Here is a 15701-nt window from a genome sequence, read left to right as displayed (position 1 = left end):
CACACAAGTCACAAATGACACTAAAACCCTACAACCACTTTCAGAATTCCATTCCGAGCTCGATATCAAAATTTCCACTATCGGCTGAAATCGCCAAAAAACTAACTTTCGCCAATTCAAGCCAAAATCTACTACTGACCTCCAAAACACATTCCGAACGCGCTCCTAAGCACAAAATCACTCAATAGAGCTAAAGGAGTCGACGAAATTCCATTCTGGATCCGCCTTCACACAGTTTCGACTATGGTCCAATTCTAAGGCTTAAACTCACAACTATGGACTAAGTGTCCCAAAACTATCTTCCTCCAATATGATTTTGTGCATGCAAAAAGCTGGTCTTATACCCCGAATATCCGCCAAAGTGCAACCTATTTCCTTCTTCCTTCTTTGAAGCACCGCAAGGGTGGAATCTACCTGCACGTTAGTTAAGCACGAAGAAAGAATAACAGGTAATGTGGAACAAGGGCCTAAGAACTCATACCTGAGGTGTGAAGGCAAGGGCTTCAACTCCAATGTAGGTGGCTCCTCAATTGAGGGATTTGTTGGTGGAGCCTTCTGGTTCTCAAGGTCCAAGGAAAGTTTTCGGGGTCCATATGTGTAGGATCTCATTCCTTGCAAAACATTTGCACATTCTACCAAGCCTTCCTTCTCATCCTCATCATGATTCAGCAACACAGCTTCCAAAGGGTCTTCCACATTTATCATTGCACTTGTGTCATCAACAATCACCTCAGTCACAAGATCCACAAATGAACATACTTCGTTGCTATTAGGCTGCCTCATTGACTTGCACACGTGGAACACAACCTTTTCATCGCCCACCCGGAAGGTGAATTCCCTTGCTTCCACATCAACTAACGCTTTCCCTGTATCTAGGAAAGGTCTCCCCAATATGATTGGCACCTCATAGTCAACCTCACAGTCGAGTATCACAAAATCTGCGGGAAGTATGAACTTGTCGACCCGAACTAGCACATCATCAATTATCCCCAATGGCCTCTTTATTGTTCGGTCTGCCATTTGCAACCGCATGGAAGTAGGTCTTGGTTTCCCAATTCCCAATGTCTTGAACATAGAATATGGCATCTAATTAATGCTCTCTCCAAAATCACACAAGGCTTTGGCAAAATTGGCACTATCAATAGTGCATGGAATTGTAAAGGCACCGGGGTCTTCTAGATTTGGAGCCTTGGAATGCACAATGGCACTCACTTGATATGTCATTTTGATTGTCTCACAGTTCATTGACCTCTTCTTTGTTACCAAGTCCTTCATAAACTTGGCATATCCTGGCATTTGTTCTAGAGCTTCAACCAAAGGCACATTTGTGGACAAACTTTTCATCATATCAATGAATTTCTTGAATTGGTTCTCGTTGTTTTGCTTGGCGAGTCTTTGAGGATATGGTGGAGGAGGCCTTGGAAAAGGAGCCTTGGCTTTGGGCACTACCGGATCCAGTATGTCTATCACGTGTTCCCTAAATGGGTTCACATCATCTTGTGTCTCCTCTATGTTTTCATCAATGTCTATCCTCACTTCATTGTTCATATTCTCATCATTTCTTGGCTCATCTTCTTCTTGCACAACCACATCATCATTCACGATTTTTCTTAGATTGGAGGTACTAGCAACTCCACCTCTACCACTTCTTGTAGTCACCGCCATAGCATGGCCCGTATTGTTTCCACCCTTCAAGTTTACTACCATATCACTTGGTAGTGCCCCTTTAGGGCGAGTATTCAAGGCTTGAGAAGTTTGACCCATTTGAACTTCCAAGTTGCGGATTGAAGTATTGTAGGAGACTATTTGGGAATCGGAGTCTGTGTTTCTTTCCATCATTTGCTTGAACATACTTTCTATCCGTCCCATCTCGTTGTTGGAAGAACTTTGCCCTTGTGACGGATATGGAGGCGGGTTATTGGGTTGTTGATACATCGGGGGCCTTTGAGAGCCCGACCCCCGATTCCCTTGATTATTGTTGTTCCAACCCCATTGGTTTCCATTGCCTCCCCAACTACTATTATTGTTGCCACCCCAATTGCCTTGGTTATTTCCTTGATTCCCCCAATTTTGATTGTTGTTCCCCCAATTGTTCGGATTGTTGTTGTTGCCAATATTCCAATTCCCTTGGCCTTGGTTGCCCCAATTTTGATTGTTTCGCTGTGATCTCCACTATTGTTGATTTGGAGCATTGCTCCGTTGACCTTGGTAATTGTTCACATATTGAACCTCTTCACTTTGATCGTCATAAGAGTCATCTTGGTTGTGCCCACTACCACTTTGCTCAAATTAATCCTGATTGTGTTGAATTTGTTGAACTCTTTGTCTCCTCTTGTTAACCATTACATTCACTGCTTCCATGGCATTTACTTGCTTTGGCCCCTGAACCTGCTGAAGTTGTGCCTTGGCTAACTGAGTCATGGTAGTTGTCAACTCTGCTATGGCTTGTCTGTGATCATGGAGTTCCTTATGAAGGTGGATAACAATAGGGTCACCTTGAGGAACGTTGTCCCGACTTTTCCAAGCTGAAGAGGTGTCCGCTATCTCATCTAATATTTCACATGCTTCTGAATATGGCGTGTTCATGAAGCTACCCCATGCGAGCTGATTCACCACACACTGGTTAGTTGTGTTGATAACCCTATAAAAGGTTTGCTGGATCATTGCTTCAGTCATATCGTTGTTGGGGCATTCTTTGACCATTGTCCGGTACCGTTCCCAAATCTCATGTAACGGTTCATTTGGCTCTTGTTTAAAAGCAAGGATGCCATCTCTCAATGTTTCCATATGTCCTGGAGAAAAGAACTTTGCTATGAACTTCCCGGCCAACTCATCCCAAGTGAAGATGGAATGGTTGGGTAACCTCTCAAGCCAATCTAAATCCTTCCCTCTAAGTGTGAAAGGAAAAAGCCTTAACCTCAAAGTGTCCTCAGATACATTCGTCTGCTTGCTACCCCAGCATGTCTCTACAAAACCTTTGAGATGCTTATATGCATTCTGATGTGGAGCTCCGGTGAAGAAACCTCTTTGTTCCAATAGAGTAAGCATGACATTGGACATTTGAAAATTGCCCACCCGAATTTGGGGCGGGACTATTGCACTTGCGTAGCCTTCATTGGGCAACACTCGCTGTGCTGCCCTTGGAGGAGGTGGGGGAGGGTTTGGAACGTTGTCATGAGGCGGGTGGCCTCTTCTTTGTACTTGAGGTTCAAGATGAACCTCATCCACTTCATTTTCATCTACCTCCTCCCCCTGAGGAATATGTCCGAGGACCTCGTTAAGAGCCATTTGGTACCTAAAAGCAATTCACACACAAAAATTAGAAAAATGGAAGGAAAGAAAAAAAACACACAAATAGTTAGATATATAACTAAGACTGTCTAACTCCCCAGCAACGGCGCCAAAAATTGATCGGGTCCAAGCCTGCACTACTATTGAGTAGCGAGGATGGTCGATGCATTTTTACCCACCAAGGTCGGGATCGATTCCACAGGGAGTTAATTGATTTGGAATTAGGTTTATATCTAAGTCTAGATGCGTGTTTTGTTCCTAATTACACTTCCACACATTTTGGTTTTGATTCTACTTCTAATTCTATTCTATTGTATGCAACGATTAAAGCTAAGTACAATATTTTTGATTTTGGTTTTCAAGTGTTTAAAAGGACTAGGGTAGTGACTTCCGCCTAGGTAGACATCTAATGGGTAGCAAGAATATAGGGCAAGCTTGATTAATTTGGGGTCGTAATATAGCTATCACACCCAAGTACTCACTCTATATCTCTCGATAGTTTGAGTGATTTTGCCCAATTTAGCTTTCTCAAGTCCAAATGGGTATTTATGCAAGTCATGTGACATTAGCTCAAGCCGGGTATTACTATATCTAGGTTTAGCCCTTTAATTGGGGCTATCAATTTCTTGAGTTCACCCCAATTCCTTGTTAGCCTAGTTATCCTAGACTTAATCCCTCTTTCTCAAGAAGAGACCAAGTCATTAAGGCATGAATCAGTGTTTGCAATCACTAATTCTACAATTCTAGCATGAACTAGGATAAATATCACTAACCCTTAAACATTCAAGCCCTAAAATTCAGTACCCATTAAATACCCATACTAGTGTTGGGTCACAACCCTAGCTATGGGTCTAGCTACTAATAGCAATAGCAGAAATCAAAGATGAAAAGAAGATAAAATTCATAATACTAGATTAAAAGATGAAAATCTAATATTATAAGGTGAATCTAATACAAAATTGCCCCAAAGGGAAGTTCCAGCCGTCTCACGTGCTCAGCAAATACACAACATAACCTAAAAATGACAAAATATTCTATTTATACTAAGCTGAAATTTTCGGACAAAAATACCCCTGCGGAGGTTACGCGGCTGCGTATTTTTTACCGCGGCCGCACTCCTGCTTTAGCGACCGCATAATTCTAATCGCGGTCCGCGTTCTTCACTTCTAGATCTGGGTTCTGCGGACCGCATAATTTCTATCACGGTCGCGTAGGATACTTCCGCGGCCGCATAATCTTGACGCAGAACACATTTCTTATTTTTGCTTACAATATAAGCTCTCTGAACTTCAGCAACCGCGGTCCACATAATTCCAATTGCGGTTGCTCAGGGACTTTCGCGGCCGCACCTTTTTGACATGGTTTGCATTCATGTTTTAGCCAAAAAATCCATCTCTTTGAATCTTCCTTTCGCGGACCTCGAAATAGTGCTCGCGACCGCGTTGTAGCTTTCGCGACCGCACAATATTTGTGCGGTCCGCACTTCACATCTTTTGGCCCAATCTTAGTTTTTGTTCAAGTTTTGACTCCTTTATAAATTGATTATGACTCCTTTGGATCATTTTGAACAATCCCTGCAAGCAAGCATATTACATTAGTTTCCGAGAATACCTTCACGCATTTTTGGCCCTAAACACAAGTAAAAGAGATCAAATAACAGGTTAAAATACCTACTTATCAGGTTCTTGCACAGATGTGGCACCGCAGGTGCCCATATTTAGCCGCAGGTGCGAAAGACCTGGCATAAACTATAAATAGAACACTTCGCAAATTTTGGTTCATTTCCACCATTTTCAAGTCGGTTTTTGGAGCTTTTGGAGTGATTTTGAAGGGAGATTCAAGGGTTTTCAGTGAGGTAAGTTGCTTGAGCTCTAATACTCCTATCTATGGTGTTTTTCCATTGTATTATCATCTAATTAGTGGAATTTAGGGGTGAAAAGAAGGGGTTAGGGCTTGGGATTTTGGAGAGTTTAATTTAAGGATTTGAGGGACCAAATGATGTCGGATTTTGATAAATTTCGTATGTATGGACTCGTGAGTGAATAGGCTTTCAAGTTTTGTGACTTTTGTTGGATTTTGAGACGTGGGCCTGGTGGCCGGTTTTGAGTGAATTTCGGGATTTGGTCTATAATTTGATATTTTCCTTATGGGATTCATTCATTAGCTCATATTGATCGTATTTTATTGCTTGTGGCTAGATTCAGGTCATTTGGAGGTCGGTTCGAGAGGAAAGAGCTTTCCGGAGTAGGAGTTCTACACTGTTGAGGTAAGTAACTGTTTTAAATCTGGTATTGAGGGTATGAAATCCGGAGTTTGGTATAATGTGACTGTTTGGAGGTGGCACCCATGCTAGGTGACGGGCGTGTGGGTATACGCCGTGAGGGATTGAGACTTGGTCTGTCCTGGGAGACTATGAAGTCTAATAGCCTTTATTTGTGTTTATATGCATTCCTGTCTTCTAGAACATGACTGCCTTTCGTGTTAGAAACTATTCTTAGGCTATATTCCTGCTCCTGGTAGTTATATTTAATCATAGTGATTCTTGTACATGTTCACCTCAATCTCTGCTATTTTACCTGATGATATATTTTAACACATTGATTTGGGGTGTTTTACCTTTCTTTATTGAGACTAGAGAGGTTCATGACTGAGTAAGGCCGAGGGCCTGGTTGTGAGGTATTGTTCTATGGCGTGTGAGTTGTCCGTGCAGATCCTTATGTTTATACTATGGCACGTGAGTTATCAGTACAGCACGTGAGTTGTCCGTGCGGATCCAGATATGATATTATAGCACGTGAGTTGTCCGTGCGGATTATAGCGCTCGGGCTGTAGAAGCCCCTCATGAATATAAACATCCCCAGTGAGCGCAGGTACCTATTAAGCACGTGCATTGAGGGCTGAGAGTTGAGTGTCGAGTTATTGAGGGTTTGAGTGACAGTGTCTGTGAGGTTTCATCTATTTTACTTTGTTGCTGCATTTAGCTTAAAATTGTCTGGCTGGAATTGGTAATTATGCAACTGATCGTTTACTCATGTTTACTCTTAATTGTGAAAATTATAAACTGAATTGTTTTGTATAGCTCGTCACTACTTCTCAATTACTTATTTATTTCTGTTACTTGCTGAGTTGGTTGTACTCATGCTAGACCCTGCACTTCATGTGTAGATCTAGGTATGTTTGATCACGGAGTTCGTTGAGTTTGGGCGTGATCGAGTACCGGAGACTACGAGGTAGGTGCCAGCATCCGCAGGACCTTGTCTCCGATTCTATATTTCTTTCTGTCTTGTATTGATACTTAGACACTGGTTGTATTAGTTTGGTTATCTAGGCGCTCATGACTTAGTGACACCCCGATCTCGGGCAATTTTCCGCACTTATGTTTTATTTGGGTTTTACTCCCCGTATTTATGAGAAACTTTGGTTATTTTAAATATCTTATTTTACTTCTTTTAAATTTTGAAAGTGTTTTGGAAAGGTCGGCTTGCCTAGCATCACAATAGGCTCCATCACGGCGGGTTAGGTTTTTGGATAGTGACATACTCATACTACACTCTGCACTTCTTGTGCATATTTCAGAGTTGGTCCCAGCGCCGTACTGAAGATTTGCTCGGATTCAGTTACCTGTGGAGACTTGAGGTATAGCTGCACAGCGTCCACAACTCTGAAGTCCCCTTCTACTTTATTTTAGTTGTGTACTTTCTTTCAGAAAACATTATTTTATTCAGACCCTTGTTCGTATTATTCTAGAAGCTTGTGCACTTGTGACACCAGTTCTGGGATGGTATTCAGACATCGCTATTATTATTATGGATTATTCACTTTATTTCAGAGTTTATTTCCGCATTTGTTTCTTTGTTACTAATTAATTTTAAAAATTATTTTAAAATGGCTAATATTATTCTAACGCTGGCTTGCCTAGCAAGTGAAATGTTAGGCGCCATCACGATCCCGAAGGTGGGAATTTAGGGTCGTGACATCACCATTCGTGCTTTTACACTCTTAATAGCACGGCATCACCCTTCGTGCTTTACACTCTCAAATGGCACGGCATCACCCTTCGTGCTTTACACTCTCCCTCACATGATAATATAATTCAAATGGCACGACATCACCCTTCGTGCTTTACACTCTCAAATGCCACGGCATCACCCTTCGTGCTTTACACTCTTCCTTACCAAGCACATGTATATCATTAACAAGCAAGGTAGAAAGCATAAATAACATCAAGGAGAGTATTTAAACCACAACACAATACAACAATTCATATCGCAATTTGCCACTGACCACAACCAAATTCCAAATATGTAGCAGAATCAAAACATTTCTCAACAAATAGCCCAAGGCTCCACACAACGTATATAAAACCTCAAAACAATCAACAGAGGTGAAAAATACTCAGTATAGGGCAACACCTTCATTAATCCAAATTCTTGATAATTATATTAACTCCTAATTTAAAATTATTTAATAAATATTTGCTGATAAGGATTCCATCATGAATTTAATTCCAAGAAAAATATCAAATCAACAAACAAACGGAATTCACATAAAGTCCAAGTGACAATAACACAAAATTATTATATAAAATACAAACTTGACAAATAAGGAATGAGGCGTGATAATTCAAGGATTTATTAAATGCCAACAATTATCCAATTTAATATATAAAAATGCCTAAAACTTTAAAAAATACAATTTGCACACATAAGCCCGATTACGTACTCATCACCTTGCGTACACGGCTTCCAATCACAAAATTTTCACATAAGACTCCCCCACTCAAGGTTAGGCAAGATACTTACCTTTTTGAAGTTATGCCGATATTCCGAAATTGCCTTCTTACTTGAATTGACCTTCGGATAGCTCAAATCTATCCAAATTAATTGTACAACTTCATTAAAATTCATCGAAAATAATTCCGGATAATAATACGCTGACTTAAAAATTTATTCCAAAAAGTCAACGTGTGGCCCGCCTCTCGGAACTCGACATAATTTTCATGAAATCCGAACACCCATTCCGACAGGAGTTCAACCATACTAATTATATCAAATTCTGATAATAACTCAACCTACAAATCTTAAATTTTTATTTTTGGAAGATTTTGCCAAAATCATGATATCTTCCATTAAAATCCAAATTAAATGATGAATTTAATCATAGATTCATGAAATATAAACACTTTAGAATATAGAACACTTGCCCCAATCCATATGGTGAAAATCGCCTCAACAATCGCTTCAATCCGAGCTCCAAATATGTTAAAAATGGTTGAAACATCAAAATATAGCTACTGCCCAGGTATTTACTCTTCTTGATCGCGGAAAAGGCTTCGCGATCATGAAGCACAACTTTTCTCAGCCCAAAATTTGCCTTTCGCGATTGTGAAGAACAAGTGCCCATCTCTTCGAGACAGCCTCTAGTATAATGGTCATAACATTTTGTACAAATTCCAAATGGTTTAACTTTTTGAAAACTAGACACCAAGGGCTACAACTTTCATGTTTTGCTCATCTCCCAATTCCTTATAGATTGCTAGATATAAGCTTCCAAAGTCGGGTCAGTGCAACAGGATTTTCCTCTATGCGATCGCAAAAAGGCTTCCGCGATCGCGATTCACAGTGTCCAAGCAGCAAAATTGCTCTTTGTGATCACACCCGTTTGTCCGCGATCGCGATGCATACCACTGTGGCCAAAAACCAGCAACTAAAAATGGCCTAGAAATGGTCTGAAACTCACCCTTGCCACTCGGGACCCCGTCCGATCATACCAACAAGTCTCAAAACATATTAAGGACTTAGTCGAAACCTCAAATCACATCAAACAATGCTAAAACCACGAATCATATCCTAATTCAAGCTTAATGAAACTAAGAAATTTTAACTTCTACATTCGACGTCGAAAAGTATCAAATCAAGTCCGATTAACTTTAAATTTGGCACACAAGTCATAAATGACATAACGGACCTATGAAAATTTTCAGAACTGGATTCCGACCCCGATATCAAAAGTCAACTCCCCGGTCAAACTTCCAACTTAAACTTCCTATTTTCGCCAGTTCAAGCCTAATTTAACTAGGGGCTTCCAAATAATTTTTCGGACACACTCCTAAGCCCAAAATCACCATATGACGCTATTGAAATAATCAAAACTCTATTCTGGGGTAGTTTACTCAAAAGTCCAACTCTGGTCGACTCTTTTCAGTTAATCTTCAAAAATGAGAATTGTTCTTTCAATTTAATCCTGAATCATCCAAAAACCAAACTCGACCACACATGCAAGTCATAATACACATGACAAAGTTGCTTATGACCTTATGTCATTGAACGAGACTCTAATCCTTAAAACGACAAGTTGGGTTGTTATATTCTCCCCCTCTTAAACATACGTTCGTCCTCGAACGTGCCAAGAATCTTTTAGAGGACAGTAAATTACTGAGTGTATTATTACACACATACCCGTGAGTAATTCGACTTCGCCGCAAATGTAACATGGATCCTACAATGCCACCTCAGTTGAGATTATTTCTTTTATCCTCATTTATAAACTTTGAAGCCAATTTCCTACACTCCAATAAATTCCAAAAAGGCCTGATTTTCATATTAACACATTGTGTTAGTCTCAACCGGCTGTAGCAATTCCGTGCCTACACACACATTATACGTATTCCCATAACCACATCTCTAGTCATAATAGTTGTTCATTATCAATTACAACATCGTCAATTAATCTTATGTTAACAAAAATCTCGTTTCAAACCTTCACCTTACTAACAACGAGACACGGGGCATGAAGACCTCATAATTATTTACCCGAGTTAACGAGTCATATTTAACGCCACCTGGGCACTCACCTCGTAGGTTAAAAATCAATAATTACAACACGAATTTGGCAAAATATGCATAGAGAAATTCATACAAGAATTTTCAAATAAGCCTAACAGGGATGATTCCCTATAAGTACTATAGTACAAATTTAATTTCACAAAGGGAGAATTTAAACTCATAAAGTTTTCACCACAAGGACCTCGTCCTTATATAACTTCCACCGTGGCTTGTAGCCCAGTTCAAATATTTCACATCATATAAAAATGCGAGGATCTCATCCTTAACTACGAATCGCAAATATTTTGCACAATGTGCCAACTGAGATTTTTCCATTCCCTTTCTTTATTCTTTTTAATAAATTCTGTAAACAATTTTCACAACACATAATGAACCCCTATACTGGTAGGGCATATAATTCATAAAAATGTAATCAATTATCCCAAAATTACATCAAAACCCACTGTAGTGAGTAACAGAAAGTCACTTTTGGACTTATAACCCTCAATAGTGTGCAAAACAACATGATAGACACAGGCTAACAACATCAAATCTCCCAACAAGGATAAACACGTGAGTGGTGTACAAATCACAGACTCACCCTATATGGATCACGGTAGGAGGTCTCACCTTGATAATCAGAATTGAATCAAAATATGAATAGTTCTCCTTTTATTACAAATTAAATCATGCATGTACGACACCATCTGGTGTATTGGACTCACTCAATTCATAGCAATTATATTAACGGGTTGGGCCTCTCCCTTTAGGGCGCCCTTTACCAGTCTGTCCTCCACCCGTATCTGACTATACATGTGGGGTAGTAACTGGAATAAATCCTGTAGCCTAAATATTCTGATGAAATCTGGCTCTCCCAAGTCTAGGACAATCTCTCATGATGTGCCTAGTATCATCACACTGATAACAACCCCTCTGCGGGTTCGACTGCTCATACTGAGTCAGTATCGGATAACTGGAATAACTATTATAGGAACCCCGTGCTGGTGGTGCATTAAAAAAACTTACTGTAGCACCCCGAGTATTCTGAAATTATTTATGTGACCCCTCTGGTACTGAAATGTAGAATTATTAAGGACACGGGAATACCGCAAGTCCTAGCATCATCCCATACAAATCTTACCTATTAATCATATACACGTTTCGGAGAACCTTTTAATACCACATAAATACATCTCAAGGAAAAACTGATATAATACATGACCCCGTAATCTGATCGTTGATAGGGGACTCCCCTCACATGGAGAGAATCCATAGGACACATTCCAATGATTCACAATACTAACCTTTATCACTCGTAGGACACGGGTCATAAGACATCTCAAACCATTTATTTGGCACATGTCATCCTCGTGACAGTTAAACCCGCTTCCCCCAGTGCCTTGGCTGCTAGTATGTACCCTTCGCTAAATAGAAATCCCATACGAACTACTTAGTCTCTAATACCACCAATTATTTCAGATCTACATTCACCTCGTGACCCTACCACGATTGTGACAATTAGGCAATTAATTAAACCTTCTTAAGATCATACTTATCAACCAGATATCAGAACCTGCTGCACCCCAATGTGCACAAAGGAATGACCTCTCAATACTTCTGCATCCTCGATCTAGATGACACGTTGTAACAATGGTTGAGCAACTCTAGCTCCCTTATAACCCCTTTGTAGTATCATGAACCATTGGCGCATAGTTGATACCGAGTGCGCAATTTCATACACGAGTGGATGCAAAAGAACATAAGATATATGCTACAAGCTGGATAAATGCCGCCCGATAAGGAATGAAAGAAGTGAAAAGTTTTCCTACTAGCTCTCTAGCCTCTCGAAGATAAGTACAGATGTCTCCGTACTGATCCACAAGAATCTACTAAACTCGTTCGTGACTCGTAGAACCTATGAACCTAGAGCTCTGATACCAACTTGTCATGACCCAAAATTCTACCACAGGCGTCGTGATGGCACTTAGCCTCTAAGACTAAGTAAGTCGATTATAATTACAATTCAAGCCAATTTTAATTTTGTAAAACATATAATTTAATATAACCTTCCAAGACTGGTAATACTGAGTCACGAACTCTAACTGAATACATGAAATGATATCAAGGATCGAATACTCAATATTATTTGATTAATAATTAACAGTACCATAAAATGGAAGGACCCCAAGGGATTGCGACCAAGCAGCTCTACCTTGAATCCTTGCGATCACACTCTAACTTTGTCTGAGTCCGATATCTCCAATACCTGGCTCTGCAAAAAATGTGTAGAAGTATAGTATGAGTACACCACAGTCGGTACCAAGTAAGTATCAAGACTAACCTTAGTGGAGTAGTGACGAGGTACAATCAAGACAATCACTAGTCTAATAATCTGCGCAATATAGTATACAAAAATAATAGGAAATAAATAACAATGATGGAAACACTAATCAAAGAGTGATTACACAGTAGGGCAACAAGAATACCATTAATATTGTTCAACAAATAATGAGTACAAGTACATCCAATTAATCAAGTCCTTCAAATATAAATCTTTCGCCTATATGCTTTTGCGATGACCTAAAAGGTCATCTTTAAATTTAATAAGTATTTCTATGTTCTAAGACCTCAAAAAGTACTATTCATCATTCCTCGACTTACGTGCACTGTCCGTATAATTTTCTGGAAAGTTGTTTTATGAAAAATTGATTAAAATGTGAAATAGAGCCTTAAAACTCAACTGAGTTGACTTTGGCCAACATTTTCAGCAAACAGACTCGAATCGGTATTTTGATAGTTCCTGTAGGTCCATATCATGATTTGGGACTTGGACGTATGCTCAAAATTTAATTTGGAGGTCCCTAACTTGAATTATCGCTAGTTAGCGAAAACTAGAAGCCTAAAGGCTTAAAGATTTCAAAGTTTGACCACCAATTAACTTTTATTTATATCGGAGTCGGATTCGAGTTTTGAAACTTTTCATAGGTCCGTTATGTCATTTATGACTTGTGTGAAATACTTGAGGTCAATCGGAATTGATTTGATAGGTTTCAGCATCGAATGTAGAAGTTGAAAATTCTTAAGTCCCTTAAGCTTGAATTGTGGTATGATTTGTGGTTTTAGCGTTGTTTGATGTGATTTGAGTTCTGACTAAGTTTGTATGATGTTTTAGTACTTGGTGGTGTATTTGGTTGAGGTCCCGGGGGCCTCGGGTGAGTTTCAGATGGTTAACGGGTTGAATTTTGGACTTGGAACTCTGCTGGAATTTGTCTGATGCACTATATGGTTTCCTTTCTTCGAGTTTGTGATAGAGGTCTCGCGTTCGCGAAGAGGAACTAGAGGCAGGCAAAATTTACTCTTTGCGTTCGCGAAGAGGGGACCACGTTCACGAAGGGGTAGAGGGTAGTGTTCATCGCAAGCGCATGGGAGCATTCGCGTTCGCGTAGAAGAGCGATGCCTGGCCGAGCACCAAGCGATAAGGCTTCGCGTTCGCGAAGGGGAGACCGCGTTCGCGAAGGCCAAGTTTGGCAAGGCATCGCGTTCACGAAGAATAAATCTGGGACAACACAAAAATGTGCTTCGCAAATGCGAGGGTGCTATCGCGTTCGCGAAGAAGAAATTCCTAGACAACAGAACTTAAGTTCTGGAAATGGGATTTCGTCCCATTTTTTCATTATTCAAGATTTTGAGCTCGAGTAAGGCGATGTTTGGGCGATTTTCACGGCAAAACATTGGGGTAAGTGTTCCTTTTCCTATATTGATTATATTTCATGATTCCATACTCATTTACATCATGAATCCGTGAATTTATGGATGAAAAATCAGATTTTATAAAAACTTCCAAGAATGTAAAATGAAGATTTGAAAGCCAATCTGATGTCGGAATTTGATAATTTTTGTATGGTTGAACTCGTATCGGAACGGGTGTTTGGATTTCGTGAGTTTTTTTTGATTGGAGATGTGGGCCCCACTGTCGATTGTTTAGATGAATTTCGGATCCTAATCCGGAAAATTAGTAAATTCATATGGAATAAATTCTTGCGACTTGTACTGAGTATATTGAATTGTTTATGACTAGATTTGAGTATTTTGGACACGAATACGCGAGGCAAAGGTTTATTGGATTCTTGAATATGGTTGCAAAGCGAGGTAAGTGTCGTGGTTAACATTGACTTGAGGGAATAAAACCCTTGAATTATTTGCTATGTGAATTTTATGTGTAACGATGTATAGGCAATGTGACGAGTGCCTATTCTTTGTCAAATTAATTGTTTGCTTAATTATTTAACCATCGTAAATTGTTTTAACACACAAATTAATTGTTATAATAATTGTTTCTCTCCTATTCCTTGTCAAATATTAATTCCTGAATTCCTGCAATAATGGCCACATGCTTATTTGATTTATGTGTCTTAATTGCTACTTGACATTTAGCATATTAAATATTAGACTACCTATTTTTTCCCTGATTTTCACAATTAATTGCTACTTGTCATTGTTTGTTTCATAAATAAATTATAATTACTGTATGCCTTGATGCTTAATAATTTCTCATTGAACATGGTATTTATTGGAGTATTTTTATTATATTTAAGAGTTGTTAAAATATATGGGGGGATCGGGTTACACACCACAACGAAAATGAAAATAAATACATTGGGGGATCGGGTTGCACGCCGTAACAGAGTTATTTAAAGTTTATATTGGGGGATCGGGTTGCACGCCGCAACGGATTTATTTAAAGTATATATTGGTTGGAACGGGTTGCACGCCGCAACGGAAATTTATTGAGAAATTATATTGTTGGGGCCGGTTTTATGCCGCAACGGAAATTGATCGAAATAATAATTGGTTATGATTGCCGAGTTGACTTCCACTGTTAAAATGAGTTACCTGATTTATTTTTATTATTGTTGTTATTATTATTATTATTATTGCGTACAGGTTAATGTAAGTGACATGCCTTAGCCTCGTCACTACTTCGTCGAGGTTAGGCTCGGCACTTACCAGTACATGGGCTCGGTTGTATTGATACTACACTCTGTACTTCTTGTGCAGATTTCAGAGTTGGTCCCAGCGGCGTACTGTAGATTTGCCCGGATATAACTACCAGTGGAGATTTGAGGTATAACTACACATTGTTCGCACTTCTGAAGTCCCCTTCTATCTTATCTCAGTTGTGTATTATATTTCAAAAGGCTTGAATTTATTTCAGACCTTTATTTTCTTTATTCTAGAAGCTCGTGCACTTGTGACTCCAGTTCTGGAATGGTATTTAGATATCGTGATTATTATGGAATATTCACTTTATTTAAGACTTTATTTTCGCATTTGTTATCTTGTTATTAATTAATTTAAAATTTTGTTTAAAATGGCTAATTATATTCTAACGTTGGCTTGCCTAGCAAGTGAAAAGTTAGGCGCCATCACGGTCCCGAAGGTGGGAATTTCGGGTCGTGACAATTGGTATCAGAGCACTAGGTTAAATAGGTCTCATGAGTCACGAGAAAACTTTGTAGAGTCTGAAGGATCGGTACGGAGACGTCTGTACTTATCTTTCATAGGCTGTGAAGTTTAGGAAGAATA

At 39.4% G+C, this 15701-nt stretch overlaps 1 protein-coding gene across 1 annotated transcript; it reads right to left on the bottom strand.

Annotated features, from left to right (window-relative positions):
• Positions 1-1086: 1086 nt before the first annotated feature.
• LOC138906647 (uncharacterized) lies at positions 1087-1869 on the bottom strand. Its single transcript, XM_070195972.1, has one exon. It carries the CDS (start codon positions 1867-1869, stop codon positions 1087-1089), a length of 783 nt encoding a protein of 260 aa, XP_070052073.1.
• Between the last annotated feature and the right edge of the window lie 13832 nt (positions 1870-15701).

Source organism: Nicotiana tomentosiformis, chromosome 1, assembly GCF_000390325.3.
Source record: "Nicotiana tomentosiformis chromosome 1, ASM39032v3, whole genome shotgun sequence".
Taxonomy (NCBI): Eukaryota; Viridiplantae; Streptophyta; class Magnoliopsida; order Solanales; family Solanaceae; genus Nicotiana; species Nicotiana tomentosiformis.
This window is presented reverse-complemented; position numbering and strand designations above follow the sequence as displayed.

What these genes read in the sequence shown, in the direction of transcription:
- LOC138906647 (XM_070195972.1), bottom strand. Translation starts at nt 1,869, where the DNA reads ATGGGACGGATAGAAAGTATGTTCAAGCAAATGATGGAAAGAAACACA.